This window comes from Strigops habroptila, chromosome 1, assembly GCF_004027225.2.
Source record: "Strigops habroptila isolate Jane chromosome 1, bStrHab1.2.pri, whole genome shotgun sequence".
NCBI classification, from domain to species: Eukaryota; Metazoa; Chordata; class Aves; order Psittaciformes; family Psittacidae; genus Strigops; species Strigops habroptila.
The window spans coordinates 132,234,388-132,257,661 of record NC_044277.2 but is presented as its reverse complement, the minus strand read 5'-3'; the positions used below and the strand labels follow the sequence as shown (position 1 = coordinate 132,257,661).

The 23,274-nt window shown below is 36.4% G+C and overlaps 1 protein-coding gene across 2 annotated transcripts in view; it reads left to right on the top strand.

Annotated features, from left to right (window-relative positions):
- Positions 1-23,274, top strand: part of SKAP2 (src kinase associated phosphoprotein 2) — a 117,692-nt gene that overhangs the window by 59,443 nt on the left and 34,975 nt on the right. For both annotated transcript variants that reach the window (XM_030511478.1, XM_030511487.1), the window contains exons 5-9: positions 9,492-9,569; positions 10,307-10,390; positions 19,323-19,447; positions 20,346-20,409; positions 20,770-20,868. In XM_030511478.1, the coding sequence (XP_030367338.1) occupies positions 9,492-9,569; positions 10,307-10,390; positions 19,323-19,447; positions 20,346-20,409; positions 20,770-20,868 (450 nt within the window). The remainder of the gene's footprint in view (positions 1-9,491; positions 9,570-10,306; positions 10,391-19,322; positions 19,448-20,345; positions 20,410-20,769; positions 20,869-23,274) is intronic.

Sequence of the window (23,274 nt, the reverse complement as noted above, 5' to 3'; positions counted from 1 at the left end):
GAGCTTTGAGTGTGATACTTCACTGATCACTGAGCATAGCTTTTTACTTACATAATCAGTAGTGGAAGAAATGTATCAAAAATGAGGCAATGGGGCAGAACATTCAAGCCATTTTGTGTTTGCAGGAATACATAAAATGTGGAAAATGAAAACTGTAGTGTTCGTGGATCTCTTCATTGAAATCTGCAAGTGCCACTTTTGAAAATGCGAGGCTGTTTTTAGCTGACTGTAGGAATTCTAATATCTTACTTTATACAGATGAAAGATTTTTTCCAACTCCAACCAGTAATGTTACAACTTTTTTTGATCAAGGATATGAGCTGTTGGAGCATTTGAAATGCTCGAAGAGTGTATGTATGTTTCCTTTCAGAAGCTTAGCAGACCAAGTCTTTGGCTAGGAGTCAGAACAGTTGGAACTTCGCAGACTACACAGCTAATCTGAGAGGCTGCCACTTGGCATAAGTGACTTCCATACATAAAACGTCATATAATTTACTTTGGGGGTTTTTTTGTTGGTGTTTTGCGGTAGGCTGAGAATTTCCTTGTTTTGCTGGATTTCTTTGGTATTGCCCACTGTATTTCCAGTGTGTCACACTGCTTTTGAGAGCAGTAGTTGAAAATGTTCCTAAGCTCAAATATCCTTATCACAGATTGAAATTTACTTGGATGATTGGAAATTTAATTGGATGATTTTCCTGATCAGATAAATTGGGCACTTCTCAAAGTGCACTGTTTGTTTTTTTAATTTGTAAAGAGGGCCTAAACTAGCTTCTGGAATTAGAAACAGAACAATATAGGAAAGGAGGTATACACAGTAGAGCTTAATTAAGAGAGGAGACAAGGCAAAAACCTGAGGAAATTATAGAATTATGAGGAAGAATATTTGTATGCCTTTTTTTTTTTTTTTTTTAATGGATGTGCGATTTGTGAAGAATCTAGCTTGTGTGGTATTGGCCAAAATTTGGGTAAGAGTCACAGAGTTAATTTAATTTAAGTTCTTAAGATCTGTCAAAATGTTGTTGAGTAATAAATACTTGCATAGCTAGGATGCTGAAACTAAAAGAACATGTACTACTAATTTTAAAATATAATTTGAAAGTTCATTGTTTAGCTTTGCAAGAAATGACATTTGGCAGTTTTTCTGCCAAAACATATGAAATCCTTCATATGTTCAGTTAAATAATTGTCATTGCTTAATCTCTATTGAGGCTTATTTCATTTGCTGAATGAAATATGTCAGTTGCCCAAAGCTGAAATTTTAGACCCTTCAAAACCACTAATTAAAAACCTTATGACAAAATGAGAGAAGTAATAGGAAACTATTAGTTCTGATTACCATACGTTTTTCTTAAGATGTTGTGATATGTGGTTATTATTTCCAAGAGATTCTTATGCTTACCAGGTGGCTATTTAAAAATAGTAGTAAACTGCAGTGTACAATTGTACTGTAGTATTACATTTTCCAGATGTTTTAGATATTAAGCTGAAAATTGGTTTTTTTCACCTGGACATATTAAATGCTAGCTTTTAACTTGCTGTTTGATAAACCTTTAGGACTTTCTTCCTATTAGTCATCTGGGAATACAGGAATCATGATGTGGTTAAAGACACTGTCCGTATGCAATTTGACATCATGCTGGTCATGCTCCAGCTGTAGACTCTTTATTCCTGGCCTTTTAATTTTCTCTGATTAGCTAACAGCACCTTCTGTAGTTCAGCTATTGTGTAGATATTCTGGATCTTTACTTCGGGTTTCTAATCAAAATTGGATGTGTGTGCTTGTCTGTGAGACGATGCTGGGAAATTTTGGCTTGCCTACATCATTTCATGAGAATTTCCAGTACCTCTAATTGATCCATGATGGTCTATTTTGAGTGCAGTGCAGGAGGCATTGTTTTTATCTCTGTGTTTTCCTGCATACTTGATTTCTCATAACAAAGTAGGAAGCTGAGCTTCTTGTTGCATAGGCAAAATTTGTATTGTCAATCTCTACAATTGATGCACTTTTCTGTTAGCTGTAGTGTGGGCCTCTGAGTGATTGAAACCTTTCTGTCTTGCTCTGGAATGATTGATTAAACTTTAATGATTCTTGGAGGAATTTGAGTAAAACTTCTGTATTTCTATGCCTTATATTACAGTCATGTGAGCAGCAGTCCTTGTAGAAGAGACCTTTTCTTTACTGCTGTATCTTCTTTCTGTCTTCTTGCCTCAGAACCTGAGTAACAGAAGAAAAGGGAAGGCTGCTCCTGTGAAGTGTGCTGCAACCCCTTTTATAACCCTAAGGGGATAATGCATGCTCACTCCAGAAAACATTACTTTTATTTCTTTTTTCACCATGTGCCATGGGCATCATTTGTGAAATTTTAATAATTACCTATGTGAAAGTCGCTTCTGGATAAAGGGATGAACAGGTATGTTCAAGTGCTATGCAAAATGTAACAGTGGGTATTTAGGGGAATTTGAAAGCCAGCAAAAGAATGTGTAAATCCAGGACAGTATTGTTTTTGTAAATTCAAAGTTAAATTTGGATGAGGAGTGCATGATCCAGGATAATTCCATCTGGCTGTGGATCCTGGTCAATGGAGTCTGACTGGCTGACTACTGCAATTTATTAACAATGACGACGCAAAAGTCTTTGTCAAATGAAATATAAAAGAAACTTTGCTCAGAAAACAGATGCGGAATGAGAAGCCATAGATGTAAGACTTTTAAAATTGAAAATATCTAAATACACAGTTATTTAATTGGGGGCTAAATGAAAATGACAAAAAGAGACAGATCTTGAGCATGCTAACTGCTTAAAAGAATATGTTGCAGTGTTTCCTAGGCTGCCTGGCCCACTGCCCTCTCCTGAGCTAACAGGAAGGAAGGGAGGAGAAATGCTCATACTGCTCTCCTTCCCAGGGAGGAGTCAAAAAGAAATACTCAGCATTTAGGCCTCTGAGGGTGTGGTATTAGCATTTGTAACCCAAACTTCATATCCCAAATTAGAAAGAATTAAAACTAGAAACAGATGACACTGCTTTAAGTATTCTTTAATACAATACACTGCTGGCTCTTCCTAGAGGAATATATCAAGGCAAGTTATTCCGTGAAAATTATTGTAAACTGTTAGAGAACACAATGGTGAACGCTGGGGATGGCTCCAGAGCAAAACATCATAGACTAGGCAGTCTTTGGAACAAACACTTTGAAGATCAAAATGCTAGCTTTTTGTGAACCAGTGTATCAAAAGCTGAACATTTTAGTTCTATTTATTCCCTTGAAAGAAATGCATTTTCTTTAACATTTATCTTTGGATTCTTGCATGTTAAGCTAATTCAGAGCTATTAGACTACACATTTGCAAAGTACTGGAGTAGTCTTTGTGAAAGTGTTCAAGACAGTTAATGACGCTAATGAGATTTTATGTGATCTTCCTACTGATAACTTTTCCTTAATCAGAAGGCTCTAGGAAATGGGATTTTTTAAAATTCAGTATGCATCAATCTTCTCTTTAATAAAAAAGAAAAAAAGTAGGCAGAAGGTATGCGTGTGAAAGTAAACCATCTCCTCTGTAGCCTAGATTCACAGTGCTTGTGCAACAAATGTGACCCCAGTGTATTGCTATGTACAGATTCAAAGTTAATTGAATCCCTCTGTAGCAGTTATTAAAAATGGGTAAATGCTGTATTTCCAGATCAAAGTGAAATGGAGAGATATGAAGAAATTTGGGTAAAAATTCTGTGTGTGTGTGTGTGAGGGAAGGGTGGGAGAGAAGAAAAGAAGCTGAAAATACTTTTGCTAGAAACATGACTCCTTTTTTGCTCAACTTTAGCACAAATATTTTCAGAAAATCTTTGCCAATTTAGAATTGCAGCTTGAGAGATGTCATTAGAGCCTTGAGCTTGGAGACAGCCCCCCCTATTTTCTATGTTTTAAAGGGTATTATTTCAATACTTAGAGTAGCAACTCTTTGTTTCTAGAGAAACATATAGTTTCATACTAGATTACAAGATATGTTTTCATATTGCCAGCATTTTTCCTAACTGGTGTCAAAGTTTTTACTAACAATAATTCAAACAGAAATGGATTTCAGTTTCTGCTTTTGTATAAATGGGTCTTCAGTGAAGTAAAAAGGAAGCTGAAAAAATAATTTTCTATAACAGTAATTGTATATTTTATTTTGAGTTAAAGGAAGATAAAGAAATTGCAATCAGTTTTCTCCATGTAATCAAATTAATGTATTTTGTAGTGGCAGTTTTCTTCTACAAGCACTGAAGAACAGTGAATTATTTGTATTTGAGCAAGAAGTCTTTACCATTATAATAGTTAAACCTATGGTCCTCTTCGAGGAAAGCAAGCTGTAATCAACCACTTAGCTGTTACTGAATTACGCTTATCTCTACTTTGCCTGTTTAACTTCCCATAAGCATACTAAGCACCTCTTTAGAATGCATTGACCTCTAATTATTTCTTGCTTTATGTATCCCTTAGCCCACATTGAAGAAATAAAAAATATTCCTATTGGTATACAGTGCAGAGTAATATAACCTGGTTTTGTTTTATTTATTTTGTATACAGAGTGAAATTTTAACAGCTTTGGGTCCTTCAAGAATCAAACCACCATGCATAATGATTGAATTTCATGCTTTATCATGTGAAGTGACACTGATGATACTGTTTTTAAGTAATGGGCCAAATTCACAATTGCAGTAGGGTGCAAAATTGCATCATTCAAGCTTTTGACTACCAATTACCAAGTTGCAAAAATTGTAGCTGTGCCATGGCTGTAGTCTAATGTCTTTCTGAAGTCACGGGATACACTGGATTTGTGGCAATGTGCAATGGAACTGTCCTGTTTTTGGGTTAAACCATGACAGGAACCTGTACATGAATATACCTACATTCACATTCATGTTTTTCTGAAGTCAGAGGATGACTGGTAGAAAAGCTCGCTTTATGCTTGAGTGAGAGCATTTTACTTTCTTTTCACTGGAGGAATTTTTAGGCTGGCAGCAATAGCATTGTAATAACTGCCAGCTGCTCACTTGGCACAAGAGTGTCTAGAGGAAGAGCCTGGTGTATCATATGTATAATTTGCTCTTCTCTAAAACTTGAAGGTTTAGGCCTCATAAATATTTTCATCTGGTCTTTGATGGCCTTTGTACACATCAGTCTGGGAATATGCATGTGAAGCATTGCTTGCAGATTCCAGTTTGGAGTACATTGTAGTAATTGCCACCATGATAAGAAGAGAAATTATTCTGGCAGATTCATCTGCAAGTGGGTGGTCAAGAAAGAAGGAAAACCTTTAACGTTAAGCAGATGGACCTCCCTTATTTTATACTATATATTGGGGATGCAAGATAATTATCTCCCCCAATATTGGATAGTATTGATCTGATTTTCACATGGAAAGAATAAGATTGAAAAATTATTTGTGAGGTAGAAACTCAGGAATGGAGACTTTTTTTTTTTTTTTTTTTTAATATCCTTAAGTCTGTTCTTACCCGCCACTGTCAGGGCAATGATACAGCAGAAATTAGGTCTGGAAGGGTACACGGAAGCGGTTGTACCTTACTGCACCTGTAAACTCACACAACTGCAAGTCACAGAGCACTTCTTGACCCACAGTGCTACTTTACTCTTTGGTATTTAAAATTGGCTTCAGAAACTTCAGTATACCAAAGGAGAATCTAGGCAAGACTATGGGTCTTTTTAACATCTTTATTTCTAAATCCTCGTGACATATCTGGAAACAGACCATACAGGGGTAGGAGGTGGGTGGGAAGACCTATTGGTCTCTGCTGGTCTGGTAGTCAGCTTGACCTGAAATGTCTGGGCAACAAACACTGAGACACCCAAGAAAGTTAATACCAGTAGGTGCTATCTTGAATACTTAGATGCAAGCTCCTTGCAACTCTACATTTCATTTCTTAAAGTGGACAATCTCCAGTGAAATTAGAGGGCACTGAAATTCAGGCCATTTCACCTGGATCCATGAGGGAAGGGAAAAATTTTCCTAGTCGTGAAGACATCCTGGGATGCACATGGGAGTGTGGTATTTGGGAATTCAGAGCTCTGAACTCTAAATGAGTATGTGTTTGAAGCATGTTGTTTAATTTGCTTCACAGTTTTTTATTAAAAAAAATAGTAATGACTTCTTTCTTGACGGTCTTTCTCTGTGTTAAGTAGATTCTTTGAAGAAGGAGCTGTCTTATTCAAAGTCCCACACGGTAGTCAACTAATGAGTCTGTGATCTCAGCTGCTGGTGTAATGTAAACAAATGCGGCTTTACTATAACAAAGCACTGTTTTAGTGATACTTTTTTTTTTTTTTTAAATGAGATTTGTGTCAAGTCTAGTCTATTTCAGATGAATGGGAAAGCACCATTTTGATTGAAAGCAACAGCAAAAACTCAACCTGCTGTGCAAGTTCCAAATTTTCAGTTGCGAGTTCCCACATCTAGGGATTGCAGTTTGCTCTAAATCTTGTTTGACATGTGGGTGAGGGAGTAAAGCAATGAAAAGAAAATGGAAGAAAGGTAGAAAGGTGACACAGTTTAGGAGTCTTCCATGCTGACCCTGAGAAGTAGCTGTAAGGAAGATGTCGTTCGCTTTTCTTTCCTCTTCTCATTGTTACAGTACAGGGGTAAGAGTGTATCCGTGTCTGTGCCTTCTTCCAGCCACATATGCCACACCTGTGGATAATGAGAATCTGAGAGGAGGTGTTCTTTCTCTCTACTTTTCATACTACTTATTTTCCCTCTCCTTCCTCCTGGAGGTACGGGGCAAAGAAAGAGAGAATTTACCCAGATTTATGCTTTTTCTGTCATGTACAGCTGTATGTGTCTTGGGATATTACAATTTGGTCCATTTCTCCTGCCCTTCCACTAAAGTTCCATCATATTTTTTAGTTCCCAGGTTTCTCTGACAGAAGGATGATAATATGCATGCGATCTGTTCCTGCTTCAGCTACTTAGAGATTATGAATAGCAGAGAGCGGCTGACCAGCTGCTGCTGCTTGTTCTGTGGGGTTACTGCCTCAGTTGCTTTGAAGAACAGAAAAAGGATCTGGCTGCTCTACAGGTTGAGGGTGTGAGGAGGGCTTCTTTCTGCAGTGTCACCAGAACTGGGGAAGTCTGCCATTTTTCATGCAGGTTCTTTTCCTCACAAGCTTTCAGTGCCCTATGCAAAATAAATGGTAGTTTCAGAAAAAGCCGTCATCAAATTCATCCTGATTTCTCTCGGAAGAAGTAGCAAAACCGAGTGTGGAGTTTTGACTTTCTGAAGTAGTCAGTTTGGATGAGCTTCTACCTACAGGCAGAATAATGTTAAGTACTCCCCAAAATACTTGCTTCTCTGGGGTTATATGGCCCATTGGACTTGACTGTTTACTAAATGTTCACTTGCCAAGCTTTCTCATCAAAACCCAAACTGATACAAACAAGAATGTATAAAATTAGATGCATATAGTGCTTGGACTTCTTAAACTAAAAAAAAATTTGAGTGAACTGGTTTTGTTTGTTTAAATAGGTTTTATGTCTTCCATATCTGTGGGGATGCACTGTTCTAAAATGAGCTCTACTGGATGAGGCAAAGCTTAAGTGTTGCACACTGATGCCTCCCAATGACCAACATAAAGCAGCACACTATATTTGTAAAACTCTTCACCTCCCCCATTCATAATGGCATCATTAGATTGCCTTTTTAAGTAACTATTAAACTTTACATGTACCAGCTAGTGAGTGTCTTTGCGTTAAATTCTCATTTAATGTTGTGCAGTGATTGCATATTATCAAGGAGGGGACAGCTGCATCATTTTATTATACATGTACATGGAGCCAGTAACTCTTGTATTTTTAACACAGTAGTAAGAATTCCATAGAAGATGAAATAATAGCTAGTGTACTTCTAATCTTTAAAAATAATATTAATTTAAAAAATCAGTGGAAATATCAATGTGTATAAACTTCTATCTACTGCCTTATGGTATCCAACAAAATCTTTTGTTGTCTAAAGAGCCAGTTGTATTATTTAAGGAATGCATTCTTATTTGGGGTATTTTCATACTTTAAAAAATAACGTTCTCTGCATGTGCCTGTCTCTTTTTCTTGTCTTTTTCCACTCACAACTGTGTTTAAATAAGACCACCATAAACCAACTCATTTGTGGAAACTGATTAAAAAAAAATCTATTTTACAGGACAACCTAAAAATTCAGGAAGATGGCACCACATTCCAGAGGCAGTGTTCTTGGTTCAAAGTCAGACAATTGATCTTTAACCCACACTGTGTAGTTTAAAGGGGCTAGGGTTTTTTTTCTTTTTTCTGTTTTTTAGCACAGGGATAGTCTACTGCTACTAGTCCTTTTTTGTATGTTTACATTGGTAGAACTTAATGAGATTACATATATTTGATGAGTAATTGCTGCCTTGTGAACTTGCCACCTACCTACAGTGAGTCTTATGAATATTTGATGATAATAAGTAGTAGGAACTTCACTGTTATATTCACATGCACTTTGAAAAAACAGCAGCACAGGAGTACCTTTTGTTCTGCTTTTTTGCTTATGGTAAACAGTATGATGATTATATATATGTTAATTATTACATGTTAATTATCTATCATATTGCTGTTCCTAATACTAGGAGTTCCATTTAAATCATAATTCTGTTGTAGGAGTGGAAGAATGCAAGAAAGAAGACAGATTTTATCATCTAGATATCTATTTTAAGTTGAGGCAGGGTTGGTTGGTCAGTCTCATGCTTCTAGCTATGAATTAGCAGTTGAGAAGAAGGAAAAAATACAGTGGAACATACTCACCATTTTGCAGATGCAGCCATGTTGTACAAAATCTAAAATTAATATCTGTAGGTCAACAATTTTGTAAAGTTCTGTGCCATGTTTTTGGTCTATCCAGCATCGCCTTATAGATCCTATAGGCAGTACGTTTGTGTCATATTGCAAATTAGACATTGTCAGCAGCAGGCATTGCCTTTTATCTTCTCTTAGTCTGTTTTCCTTTTTCTTTTAGATGGTGTAATAGAGAGTCCTCACCTTGTATGTTTTTTTGACAGGTTTTTCTATGAAGCTGGTATTGTAAAAACCACATTCCTGATTTAATTGTGTTGAATTGTGATACTTGGTTTTGTTTGCACATTTGAAAACTTACTGCTTTGATCATCTGACTTGCTTTATGGACCATGTTCAAATCACGAACTAATTTTTTCAAAGTTGTCACAGCTTGTTTAATTACGTATTTTTCCTTTTGAAACTTGTAGGGCCTGCTGCACAAGTATATTCTTCCTCACTGCAGTGGTGAAGACAGCAGCAGCAGCTCCAACATTTATAGTTATAGGGGTTTTGTACTTAAAATAATCTGGCATATTAGTTACTAGAATTTTTTCCAGTAGCGCCTGCAAATAGAGTGTAAAAGCCATAAGTTTATTAATGCTACTATAGGATTTTTCTTGAAAAGTGGTAATTTACAGAATTTATTCTTCTTTCAGGGCATCAGTTTCCTCTTATTGCAGCTCAGGATCTTCAGTTTGTTCTGAAAGCTGGATACCTGGAAAAACGCAGAAAAGGTAAATCCACCTATCTTTGTCAAAAGTAGTATATATTTTCTACTGTGAAGTCTGTGTGTCAGTATTTGATCTTATACACACAAATAACTTTATACACGAGTGTTAAAGAAAATGAAATAGAGGCTGAAATGTTGAAGCATTATTATGCAAAAGAAGCACAGCACAAATTGCTCCTGTAGTATTAAAAGAAAATCTGATTTCTTTATTGACTAACAAAATCATGCTGTTCAAGTCCACTGTCAGCCATAATTCAGAGACTTACAGATATTTTTGAAGAAAATATTAGGAATATATGTAAAAATACCGTATGTTGACTTCATGTTTTAGTGAACATCAAGATTTATTTTCCTTCAAGAGGGCAAATATTGATCTCAGCTTTGGTTCAGTCAATATTTACCTTGATTCAATAAATCTTATATTGTCACTTTAATACCCACTTAATGCTGCAATAACTCTAGGAAATATTTAGGAAGTTGTTCATTATTTCCTTATATTTAATGTTACACATGGCTTCTCTCTTTATATGATTTAAAATTCCCATTTGTTTTCTTACTACCAATTTTTATTTTGAATTTCCTTCTCAGTGCCGTACATTTCTCTTCATATCCAGATTTTGTTTCCTTTCCTTAGTGCCTTTCCCGTCTCCTCCTCCCTCTTACCTCAACCTTGAATAGAAGTAACATATTTATGTTCAATAATGACATAGAGTGATGTAACATGAATTATATCAATTGCAGACCACAGTTTTCTTGGCTTTGAATGGCAGAAGCGTTGGTGTGCTATCAGTAAGACGGTCTTCTATTACTATGGAAGTGACAAAGGTACTTGTAATAATTATGATAAACTATAAAAATGGTATTTTAATGCAGAGAAAAAAGTTTTAGTGGAGTTGAAAACCACAAATCTAAGGTCATTTTAAGAAAGCAAATGAAACTTTCGAAAGAGTAGTTGGTTATTAAACAGTGCTGTGCATTTTAAAAATGTGTAAATATTCTTCAGAATCTGTAAGTGTTGTACTCATCTGCTGGAGAGGGGAAACTGAGGAAAAAAGATTAGATTATGTGTAAAGCTACTTTGTGCATCAATAGCAGCTAGCTGTTAGGTTTGACAGTATGCTGGTACTTATTTGATTTACTGGACAGAAAATATTCTTTCTGTCCAAATAGAATTTTAATTTTAAAACACCCTCTAGCAGTTATACCTTCTGAGTTCTTTAAAGATGGTTCTATCCAGGAAAATGTTAGTGTAAAAAACGCATAGTTTTGCAAGGAACACAGAGTTCTATGTTTCTTTCTAAATGGCTTATGTTTTGAAAAACCTAGAAATTAAGTAAGATATTTAAATAAATGCCAGTCCCGGACACTAAAGGTAGCTTATGAAAGTGACTTTTAATGGCCAACTTAGAAAGAATCTGACATAAATGTTGTGCTATCAGTTTGAATTTTTAAAACTGCCAGTCAATAAAATATCTTTTAAATTGTGTGCCAAGTATATTTGATATCTAAGGGTAAAGCAAATGATACAGAAATATATCTGAGTACATTTTATAAGTGCAAATATGTCTCGCCCTCTCCTCCACCCAGAACACCCCAACAAACTACTCGTGTACTTATTCCTGGGCAAACTTTCCGTTGAAACCTTTTTCTTCAGCATCACTCTACTTGAGATTAGTGCAGGTAGTTATTTTGTGTTGTTTTATTCAAGAACTAATTTGGTCCAGTTTGTTTCATTCTTCAATACACTGACTTGTTTAAACTCATCCTTTCTCTAAAACCAAAAGAAATAAAGTAAGGTTCTAACTGAAAGTCCAGTTTTCATCTCACTGCAGTTTCCCATCATATTCTTCATTTCTAGTGTTTTGTTAGTATATCTGCTAAATATTTCCTTTTCTTCACTCTTTCCTTGGGATCTACAGCTTGAGAAAGCTTCGAAAACATAAAGTCTTTATTTAAAAATTTTGAGGAGGTGTGGCATAACACTGATTTGTCAGTAATGATTTATTTCTTTCTCTGGAAAATTATCTTCTGGTGTTTGTTTATATACAGTTATACGTTACCTAGTAATTAAAAAATGGCAAATTTTTTTGGTTGGAATATATTGGTAGTTCCTAAAGATTGTTCTGTTTTGGTTTTCCATTTTTTTTTTTTTTTTTTTTTTTTGGGAGGCATGGGGGGACTAAACCAACCAACCAAAAAAACCCACCAAACAAAGAAGGAAAGGCTTGGTAATTTTTAATTTTTTTCCTTGTGTCCATGCTGATGATTATTCATGCTTTCTAGCAACTGCCTTGCCTGCCCTCTTTCATCCCTTTTTTTTTTCACTTTTTTTTCTTTTGCATCAACCTGACTATCAAGGCTGCATTGTGACTTCTAATAACTAGTCTGAAAGTTAAGATACATGGAAGCATGTTCCCTAAAACACATGGAAGCATGTTCCTTAGCCGTTGACAGGTTGATGTCATGTTAGGAATTGACCATAGGACACAGTGGGATCTCTTTCCTTTATGGATCTATAGACAGGTGCTTTGGCTTATACATTTATAGCTTTTGTAGGCTGCAGATTGTTTAGGGAAGATCCTTCTAACTGTCACCTAATGATGTGGGAGAGGCACATAGTCCATGGAAATTGTATAGGCATGGCTGGGCTCCAAACAGTAGCTCATGGAGGAAGTAAACAAATCAGGTGCATGAATTTCTGCCCTACCCCATGTGATTGGTGCTGTTAGTGCAGAAAAACTAGCGTAGCATGGTGGAATTGTTTCATCTTGCAGATCTGGGATGACCAACAGTCACCCCAGAACTTGCCTTTGAAGGAGAAAGCTTTTTTTCTAGACTGGTACTTTTTTTCAGCCCTCTGATGCTGTAGTAAAGGTGCCAGTTCCAGTACAGAAACAAATCGCCATCACTGTGCAGAGATTGGATACCAGTGACTGTTGCAGTTCCATGGCAAACTAGTTTGCTGTTCAAACTGAGCTGTCGTCCGTATGGCTGTGAACGCATGTGCTGCTGTTTATCGCGCTGTTTAGCTGCAGGTGGTCAGCGTGAATGAGGTGTGTGATGAGACAATCCTGAGCAAGTGTGGCGTTTAGCTGCTGAAAGAACCTGAAACTGTTTTCGCTCCCGCTATTACAGTCAGCAGTGGTTCCTGCCATAGTGCGCTGTTGCCCTTCTTTTGCTGTGGTCCTTGACGCTGTACCAGATAACTTGGACCACATAGAAAATCAATGTGTGTTCTTCCCAACTGGAGAACATGGGTGAAGTGTGCATTTGAGTGGCTTCATGCAAATTGTTACCACCTCCTGAATTGTTAGGATGGTGTCTGTCTAAACGATGCTGGTCTGCCCTTGCCTGTGCCACGTCTGCAAATGTTTTGTATCATTTGGGCCCTGGTTTCTGGCAGGTTCCAGGGCTGATTCAGACACCAGGAAAATTCCGCCTTGTTGGTTATGAACCTGTTTGAAGAGAGATGGGGATTCCATACGTGCTCAGTCCTGCTGCCTTAATCACTTTTAATGGGTAATGGAGTACTAGTGCCTGTGTGTGTGTTGTGGGACATAATGCAGAGAGGCAGCAGGGATTTCTAGGTCCTGCTTGGCTTGTTTTGCCTGGTGTATGTTTTTGAAACTGGACACATAGGCGAATAATCTGTGAAGGATATTTTGCATCTGGTGCAGTGAGTATTTTGTTGGGCAAGGTTTGATTTTCATGCTTAAATATCAGTGTAAATGTAACTGAATGCTAAATGTGGGGCTGTTGAATGCCTTTTTATTAGGTTGTGTGGATTTGTTGTTCCCAAAATACTTTAATTCTTCTAACATTATCCTTTTTACATTGGGAAAACAAGAAGTATGGAAGTGTATAAAGCTCACAGACGCCTGTAAGTAAAACTTTCATTTATTCAGAGCTGAATGATAAAAAATATGAGGCCTAGTCCAGGGAAATATAGTACAAGCTAAAGCTTGTGAAAATACAGTAAATGTCTGTGTGTTTGTGTATGTGTGTATGTTCACCTAATAGATTACAAGCATGCTTTTAACAGTTGTGATGCCTGCAGGGTAAGGAATGTCTTGTTTCCCTGCTTCCTCCTATATTTTCTCATACATTCGGTACACTGCATTGGACAGTGAAACAGTGTTATTTATCCTTGCAATATCCTTGCAATATAGACAGGTCTAAGCGAATCACCTACACTTTTTTTTTTTTTTCCCCCCGATCTACGATATGTGGAGTAGATGGAGGAACAACGCTTAAAGCTTTCACCTAATTCATGTCAGAAATAAGCATTGCAGGAGGCGCATGTGTATTTGTGCTTGGGCTATAATATCTATTGCCAGCATGTGGCCCACAACAATGCAGCAAAGCATGTTCAAATGTCAGAGCTGGCTTGGGTTTCCAGAAGCTTGCCCGGTCTTCCTTTTCATAGTCTTTCCTTCCATAAAACTTTTATAGCCCTTCTCTTTTCTTTGCTTCCATGCAGTTGCACCCTGAGTTAGGTACCCTGGTTTTGCATATCATTTCTCTATGTGATCTCTGGCAGTTCCTGTGGACTCAGGCACCTGGGTGGTATGGCTAACCTTTCAGACCTCAAGGTGCATATGAAGAAGGAAAGTTAATTTGTTGCTTTATAAATGAATGAATTAATGGCTTCATTACTTCTTCCTCACTAGGCCACAATATTATATGCCCTTCTGTCTCAGCAAACTGGAGAGATCAGCTAAATGTTTAGCAAGACAGTAATTGGTAACATCATGGCGATTTTCTCCACTGTTAATGGGCACTAAAAATTTATTTTAATTTTTATAACTTGAATCTGCCTGCCTGCCAGTAATATGATATTGAAGAGAGGGAGAATTCAGAGGCTTTTAGAAGTGACTGAGGTTTTATTTATATACTTATCTAGTATTTTTAACATGGACATAAAAATTATGGATTTCTCTGAATAGTAAGACAGTGATGGCCAGGCCAATGGAATTCTCTTACATATGCACAAAAAAAAAAAAAAAAAAAAAAAAAAAGATTTTGTTTTATTTTGTGTCTTGTTTTTTTAGAAGAACTTGGTGACTGAATGATATTAAGGGAGAGGGAAGTCCTAGTGACTTGCCTAACCAAGCTACTGGAATTTCTGCCACATGCTAAACTCACAAATTTCTCCTTCTAGGAGTGAGGAAATACATACAAACCCAATGGAAAGCTGTTGAAACATCATTTTGCTTTTAGCTACAGACCTCCTTCTTTTAGTCCTCCTTCTCTGAACAACCACATAAAAAAGGCAAAAATCCTTGTTTAGTTTAGACTTTTGACAGAATCAATAACGGAAATCTGCAGGAATTGTGGATGTTCACTAGGACTTTGTAGCAGGGTGATAGCAATCAAAGGCATCTATCTAATGAGTACTAAATCTTCTGCTAGGAGAATGTTAAATTCGGACCTTGAGAAGCATGCTTGCCATTAGTAGCGCATTATTTAAAAAAATAACTATTGAGTATAAACAGACAGCACATAAACAAACTGGTGCCCTGAATACTTTCAATAATTCCCTCTGTTTCTTATTTTTTTTAGTTTAGATTTCTGAGTAGACTAGATTAAAGGAAAGAGAGAAAAAAACCCCAGTCGATTGCATTTCAGGTTTGCTATCTAAAAGGGAAGAACTCCTATGCATTCTTTTGGAAAGGACTCTTCCAAAACCAGAGAAGGAATTACTGTTTGGAGATACTGACACTATTTTTAGGAAGCAGACATCCTGCATATGAAAAAGTATGTGAAACTAGATTTAGCATGAAGCCATGTAAACTGTAAGATTTTACAGGTTCCTAATTTCAAGATGAAGAGAGTTAAATTATAGATTCTAATAGTATCTATAAATACTTTATCACTCTATGAAATCTTTCTGTTTGCCTTTGTTCCTTATGCCTTTCTCTGTAACTTCTTTCCTTTCTACTATCCGAGTCCTCTCTATTCTTCAGAATTCACTAATTCTTTTTACATGTGCTAATAATATGGGCACATTGCCTTAGGCCTCAAATTTACAACCCAATCATTTCAAGACCCCATTGAAGGTTTATCCTGCTTTGTTTTAAAAGTTCCCATGGACTCAGTTATGCAAGGTTACTTCAAACCCCTTTTTCTCCGCTTCCCTTGAGACTCTTTTTTTCCCTCATATAATATTGGGCCTATTTCCGTTGTTAACAACATTTAACTATTTTTAGGATGAATGAAGTTTATATATAAGAAAAATGTTTAAAGTCGCTCTCAAATTTAATGCAGATCTGTATTTTCTCTATTTCAAACATAGCTTTCCATATTTATTTCCCTCAAATATCTATGTACTAGATTTGACCTTTTATTTTTTTGTACTACTGCCTGACTCTCCACTTTATTATACTAGCTTTTTACAATTCTAAATTCTGAATGCAAAATGATCTACACAGACCCAGATTTATGTTTCTGTTGTGTGCCTGATATGGGGAGAAGGGAAGAGGAAGAGGAGGAGATGAGAGTACAGAGCAGCTTATTCTGAAATGAGATTTAACTTACTTGTGGAGTGACTTGTGCTTGATATTTGTGATCCTTTTTGTTTTTATGAGACTGATAGTATTATATTTTTTGCAGCTCTATTCTGTGTTGTTCTGGGACAACCTAAGGGTATCCCGTTGTTGAATTGCAAAGCCCTACTTTGAGAAAATAAGAAGCAGCAAGAATGTTATCATTCTTTAGATAAGTGCGTTCCATCCATGTCTCTCCCTTGTTCCTCCTAAATATGCTGTTGTATTCCTGCCTAGGCAAAACTCCAGTTCCAACTTAGTAGTTCAAAATGAAAGTGAAATATCTGTAATGTAAATGTGCTTCCTGAAGCTACTTTTAAGGCTCCTGTCATAAAACCCAAAGATTTCTAATTTTAAGTCTTCAAGAAAAATCTTTTAGTCTTCAAAGTTTTTAAACATCAATAACTGTTTAACAATAGAACTCTGAATGTGAAAGTTCACAGAAGTCACTGTGGCACTAGCTTTGCAGAACAGCTTTAAACTGAAAGCCCGAGTCTGTCTGCACCCCTATTTAGCTTCAAGGCCTTGCCAGTAAATGAAGTTGAGATGATTGCTGAGTTGGACACTTAACAAGATGGCCCTGCATTCAAGCCTGCACCTGACTACTGGGCCTGGCCAAACAGCTACCATGGGTCATGGTTTGCTCCATGGTGATCGGGTGATTGGGTTAGTCTCCAGTCCTACCTGGAAAGGTATATTCTGCAAGAGCAACTTGGATTTGTAGACCTCCATTGCTTGTCACCATCAGAGCATGCAGCTGAGCTATAGCTGACCTATGTCCTGCCATTCTGTATTTGCGGAGCCATTTCTCAGGATGTACTAGGTCTTATCTCTGGCTTGCTGCCACAGAGAGCCTGAATGCATACTGAGAGTCTTTCAACTTTAACGGGTTCTGGGTCAGCGCTGTGAAGTGTCTCATTGTCTTAAAATTTCCCCATGGTTATATTTTAAGCATGTGTGTAATGCTACACTGGACTTTAATCAGAGCTACTTTACTGGACAGACAATTAGAAGCAAAAGTAGCAATGCTTTGATGAGTCTGTTGCTATAAAGGTCACTGAAAGAATTCAATAGCAAGGAATATATATATATTTTTGGTGGTGCATACAGGTAATTTTCATTAGCACTGCAATGGTGTGTTCCGAGAGATAAGACATAGACAATATAAACAACAAAATCAAATGCAATACGGATACCATGCACTACTATTCCCTTCCAGGGCAAAGTACAGCATCTTTGTGTTTTAACTGTAATGCTCTTCAAAAGAACGAGTACTAGTACAGAGATCATCTGAGATTAGTTCTGTAAAACTGTATTACCATAAAATGGACCATCCATGTCACAGAGAAGCAGTCTCAGAAATAATCCAAGAGACTAAATTTGAATACTTGCCTCATTTTTATCTTGACAAAATGTTTTAACCTTTTGAACCTGGTGTTTGTTTGTTCTGTCTGCGTGCTCCTATCTTCTTGGGTTTTGATAAACATCCAGCATGGGAGAGTGAGAAATTAATGTCTTTCACTTCATCTTCTCCCTAAGGTCACAGGAGAGGGAACAATAAAATTTCAAGGCAGGAATCAATTTCATTAAAAGGGGACCTAGTTAACCTATTGCAAGTTATTATTTCTTATTTCTGCCTTGGTGCAATTCCAGGAATTTTGCATATGTGTGCTGTTTGGTATAGGAGCGGAGGATAGAGCAAATACAAAACATTAGTACTGTGTCATTGGTACTTAACTAAGACATAATAAAAGTTACTGTGGGGAAAGGGACTAAAAGGGAAAATAGGACAGTACCCTGGATTTTTTTCATATAATTGCGGTATTTGGTATTTGTTTGCCCTGGGTGAGAGTTCATAAATAAGTGGAAGTAAAAATAATTTGTTTCTATGTGCTTGTAAGATTACTAGCAAGAGTATTTGTATGGTGACTGCCATTATGTCCATTGATATTCATGTTGCTATGTTAGCCAATTTTTGCCATCTCATGATTGGAAAAAAGATTTGCTTTCCTATTAAATTTCTACAAAGATGACAAAATTACATTGAAATCTGTAGTTTTGTCTGTTTTATCTACTGTAGAAGTTTCCTCCTCTTGTTGACAAGCATGAGCAATGGATGCTGGATTTGCACTGAAGTTCTGTTCAGCAATACTTAAAGTATTTTTGGTGTTGTGCCTGGTGCTTATTGTTAATTAATGTGTTTCTCTACTGTGGAAAAAACTCCACACTTAATGGCATTTTCTTTCATTTGCAACTGCACTTCATTCTTTGCCTGAGCAAAATGTAGCTGATGATGGCTATCTTCACTTGATGCTGCACTGTGATGTACAGAAATTGCAAAACAGAGTCACTTTTAGTTTTTTGGTTTGTTTTTAATGTTCATCAAAACATGCCAGAGCACATAAAGTCAGATGAAGGGTTCGGCCTGAAGAACTCAAAAGGCGTGCACAGGTGCCGCCTGCATACCATGTAGTGTATTTAAACTCAGGCCTGTTCTGAGTGATAGTTTTATAAACCAGAGCCTTTGAAAAGTAGAATTGTCTTTAAAACAACCACATGGTACAAACACATGGCTCTACATAATAAACTGTGGTAGGGCTCAGTACTTTTATTAGCTAATTAAACATTTGCTCTCTAGAGAGAAATGCTTTTGGAACACACACCTGAATTTATAACAAAATTCATTCTGTATTTCTGCCATGAGGAGAAGAGGCACATCTGGGAATGGGTGGGAGAATGTGAAAAGAAGCTTTTCCAATTGCTTATAAAGGAGTTTGAAGTTTATTTTTTGAGTGAAGTGGTTAGTTTAGGAGGGTGCTCAGCAAATTCTGAGCTAGACAGGTTTTCCCATTGGTTTACTGAACCCGAAAAAGACACTGATTTATAGGAAATGTGTCTTGCAAGTTCCAGTTCTTGGCTTTCCCTAGATACAAGTGTCATAACATGCACTTCTTACTAAATAAGACCACCATCTGCAGACATCCCCCCCGGAATTCCTTAGGCATCCAGCAAAAAAATGTACTTTGTGTACATCTTCCTTTAAATCAAAGCTTTATCTCCCACAGCATCATTTAATTATTTTGCTAAAAATCTCCCTGTTCTTTGTAAAATTCATGAAATAGAAAACAAAATCTGAATAAAAGATAACCTGCTGAGCCACTTACGTTTACTGTTGTAAATGAAGCTCTAACTTTGTTTTTTATCTCCAACAGACAAACAACAGAAAGGTGAATTTGCCTTAGAGGGCTACACCATCAGAATGAATAATAGCCTTCGGAAGGATGCAAAGAAAGATTGCTGTTTTGAAATCTCTGCTCCTGATAAGCGCATTTATCAGGTTGGACTTTTTTTTGTGTTGACTTGAAATTAAATTGATAAAGCTGTTACAATTCCAGTTACTAAATTAACATTTCAGTAAAACAATTTTCACTGACATCTTAATGAAAAAAGGAAACCCTCGCTTGCTTATATTGTACATTCACATATTAGGAAAAAAATCTGATTTAAAATATGTATGTGTTCAAATATTATCTTTTTGGACAAGAGCAAGGAAATCTATCATCTTTATCTATTGGTCATTTCAATGTTAGCATTTTAATATCTATTGTATCGTATGTGTGATTTCTTGGGTGAATTAAATAGTAAAAAAAAAAGTTTAAATATATATCAGTGTTAAATACATATTGCATTGGTCATGGCTTTGCAAGGAAAATCTACGTAAAGGCACATATCAGCTGTGCAATTCAGAGATCTATCAGCTAGACATCAATATGGAATGTAAGTTTAATAAGTTTTAAATATCTAAGATTGCAGTTGAAAGCCAGTTAATTAAGCTGTCAGGTAGTGTGTCGGAGTCTGACAAGAACATTTTTAAGAAAACTGTACCCAGCAGTCTAAAGAAATTCATGGGTGTCTTCTAATTGTCAAGGGCAAATTTTGTTCATCAGTTCTGGCTTTGACAATGATGAAGAGAAGCAGCTTTTTTCTGCACAGCTGCCAGCTGCTGATCAGAGTTTCAAATCCATCATCCTCTTCTTCAATTACGTAAATTTGTCAAAATTAGCTGTACATTATAAGAAGCATCCTTGCAAGAAAAGTACCAGAAGACATGAAAAGAATTACTAATGGTTTCTTGAGGAAGTGACGAGAATGCTAGTCGCTCTTTTTTATTGCTAATGAAATTGTAGTTGTGTTTTTGTCATTACTGCAAGTAGTTATTAATAAACATTTAATAGTTTACAGCTGCCACTCCCGAAGAAGCAGAGGAATGGGTACAGCAAGTCAAATTTGTGATTCAAGGTAAGCCATCCAGTAGAGCAGTAGACTTTGCCAGTACTGCTTAGTGTTGGTAGTTCTGTCCATTAATGTTATCTGTCATGTTTGTATATTATATTCCCCCTTGTCCAAGCTTTGAATAACAAGTCCTATTTTTCAATCATGTTGTAGCTTTTGTATGACTTTTCTCCTTTTGCAAGATTTTTGCTTTTCTCCAAGAAAACTATTTAGCTTGAAAGCTCTCCCTTATTGAACATTATAAGAAAATAAGCAGAATGTACTGCAATCACCAGTCATAGAATAATTGTGGTTTTCTTTTGCATGATTTTCTGCTAAGGCATTCTTTTGTACTAAATGTTAACTTTTTAAACTGCTGTTGCACAGATATAGAATCTAATACTATTCCTGAGGAAGAGGATTATGACGATGTTTGCCATGTGAGTGGTGAATCAATAGATGATAGCATTTACGAAGAAGTTAAAGGTATTGAAGTTTTTTACTTTCTGTCTTGTGATGGTTTTGTCTTCTCGCTTCTAGTTTGATAACTCTTGAGTGGCTAAACGTAATCAGATGAATAAGACACTTTCAGATTTCAAGTTTTGCTATGACATTAAAAAGAAAATGTGTCTTCAACCAGATCTGAGTGAGAACAGTTCAGTTTTCTTTATAAGGGGCATCAAAATAGTGCAGAATGTGTAAAAGTGGTCTCAGGGGTCTTTTGGCTCATTAAAATTCTCTGGTACACAATAATTTTTTTTAATTAAGAAAGTGCCATACAGCTTTTTCCACCAACTTCCCCATCATATTTTCTTTATTCATTTTGGCATTTGTATTAAGCAGAAGTTCACTATCGCTCCATATGTTATCAGCTGCTGCCTAATACATGATATTATAATCCTGCAAGAAAGCAATGTGTTTGTTGAAAAAGGCTCTGGAGATGAACTGTAAATAAAGTAACGTGAGTATTGACACTGTTTTGTTTCATGTCTTCCAGCATGACTATGATTATACAGAAACCTTTTACTGTGGACTTTTTGATGTGATAAAATGATTATGCCTCGAAATGTCCAAGTGTATCTATCAGATGGCAAAACAAAAGAAAAATCTTGGCAAAAGCTCTTGGAGTTGATTATAGACATTCAAATATTAGGAGAAAGGTAGTTGTTCTTGATTATATTTTAAGAAGCTATGAAAAAAGTCAATGTTTCAGTTACCATTAGTTAACAAATTAAGTGATATGACAATTAGTAATCACTTTGTATGGAGTAATATTCTTCACTCCTTGCTGTTTGGGGCAGTGCAGTTATCAGCAATAACCTGAGAGGAAAAATTAGTTGTGTCATGTGATGCTGACTTTCTGTATCTGTTAGGTTCAATATTCTGACCATTGGAGAAAAGAACGCTTTACAGTATGCCTCAGTTTTCATTTTAAGGTCATTTCGGTGAACCAAGAGAGCAGGGATCATGAGTGAAAATTATCATAAAATTGTAAAATTGTAGCAGCACTCAATTCTTTAAGAGGTGGGTTTTTTTTTTTTTGTTCCATTTCTTTGGACTGTACCTAGACTACATCAGCACAGAGCACAAGTTCTGCTGAAATGGGGTGCATTGTGTCATGCTTGTTGAAAAGCTCTTCTGCAGTGAATATAAAAACTACATTACAGGACTTAATATTCTAGCTAGAGATACAGCTGAACCTTATTGCAGTGTTTTTTGGATACTCAGGCTCTTACGGATGGTGATCTTGTGTGCTTGCTTATACTCCATTAAAGAAGCTCTAGATGTATTGTGGGATAAATTACTCTTTTTTTCTGAGCTTCGCTTATCTTACATGTTCATTTGAATCTCAAACAGTAAGTAGATCTGGAGCAGTAACACATACAATATGCGTAGTGGGCTGATAGTTAATATATGTTTTGAGTTCTCTGCATTGAGCTCTGTCTTCAGAGAACCGCTGCCTTGGTATGATATTCCAAAAATTTAGAGTCTTTTCACTTACATCCCATTTTTGTGTCAGTTTTCCAAGAACTGTTGGCTCCTAACATGGCTAATAAATCTGAAATGTAACAAAACAGCTGTCACGAAGAAAGGATAGTTCTTCTGTTATTCAAGAAATCTAGATTCAGTTTTTAGTTAAATGAATTTCTTTCGCCATGATCTTGGAATGGTGCTTCCTTTTCATGTTATCAAGTAGGGATTGCCATTCTTTATCTCATGCTTTCTCCATCTTATCTATTAGAACTGTAAACTTTTCAGAAGGGACCATCTTACCATGTACAGTGAAGCTCTTAATTCTGACTGTGATGTGTCAGCATAACTAAGTGAAAATAAAGCATAATTTTGCAATAGATTTCAGGTGATTAAAGCACCTTTTTCTCTTCCATAAATGTGCTTTAGTAGTAATTTGCTTGAATTAAATTAAAAACTTACAACTCTGACGCCCTATAGCAGTCCTCCTTGTCTTAATCCATAGCATATTGAAGAGTATTAAATGAAATACTAGTGGACAAACCTCACAGGAGTAGGCCTTATTTGGTTCTTGTATAGCTGTTCATCTAAACTTGATGGTAAAAAAGCATGCTCCAGTTTGGTCTGATCTGCCTGAATTAGGCCTGATTGGTTGCATGTAATTCCAATTGTCTCACCTTTCTATTTTCCCATGTAAGTGAATTACTCTTTCTTCCTTTTGTGGTCAAAGGGTGGAGCATCATTATCTCTGCTGTTACCTGACTTCGTAATACCAAACAAATAAGGATTTCTGAATGCCTATTAATAGAACAGAAAAGATAATTATCCGTACAGATGCTAAACTCTGGAATGCAGAAGGCAAATATACTAGATCCCTGCGAAGAGGGAGAAGAAATTAATCTCGGCTTTGTTTTTATCCTC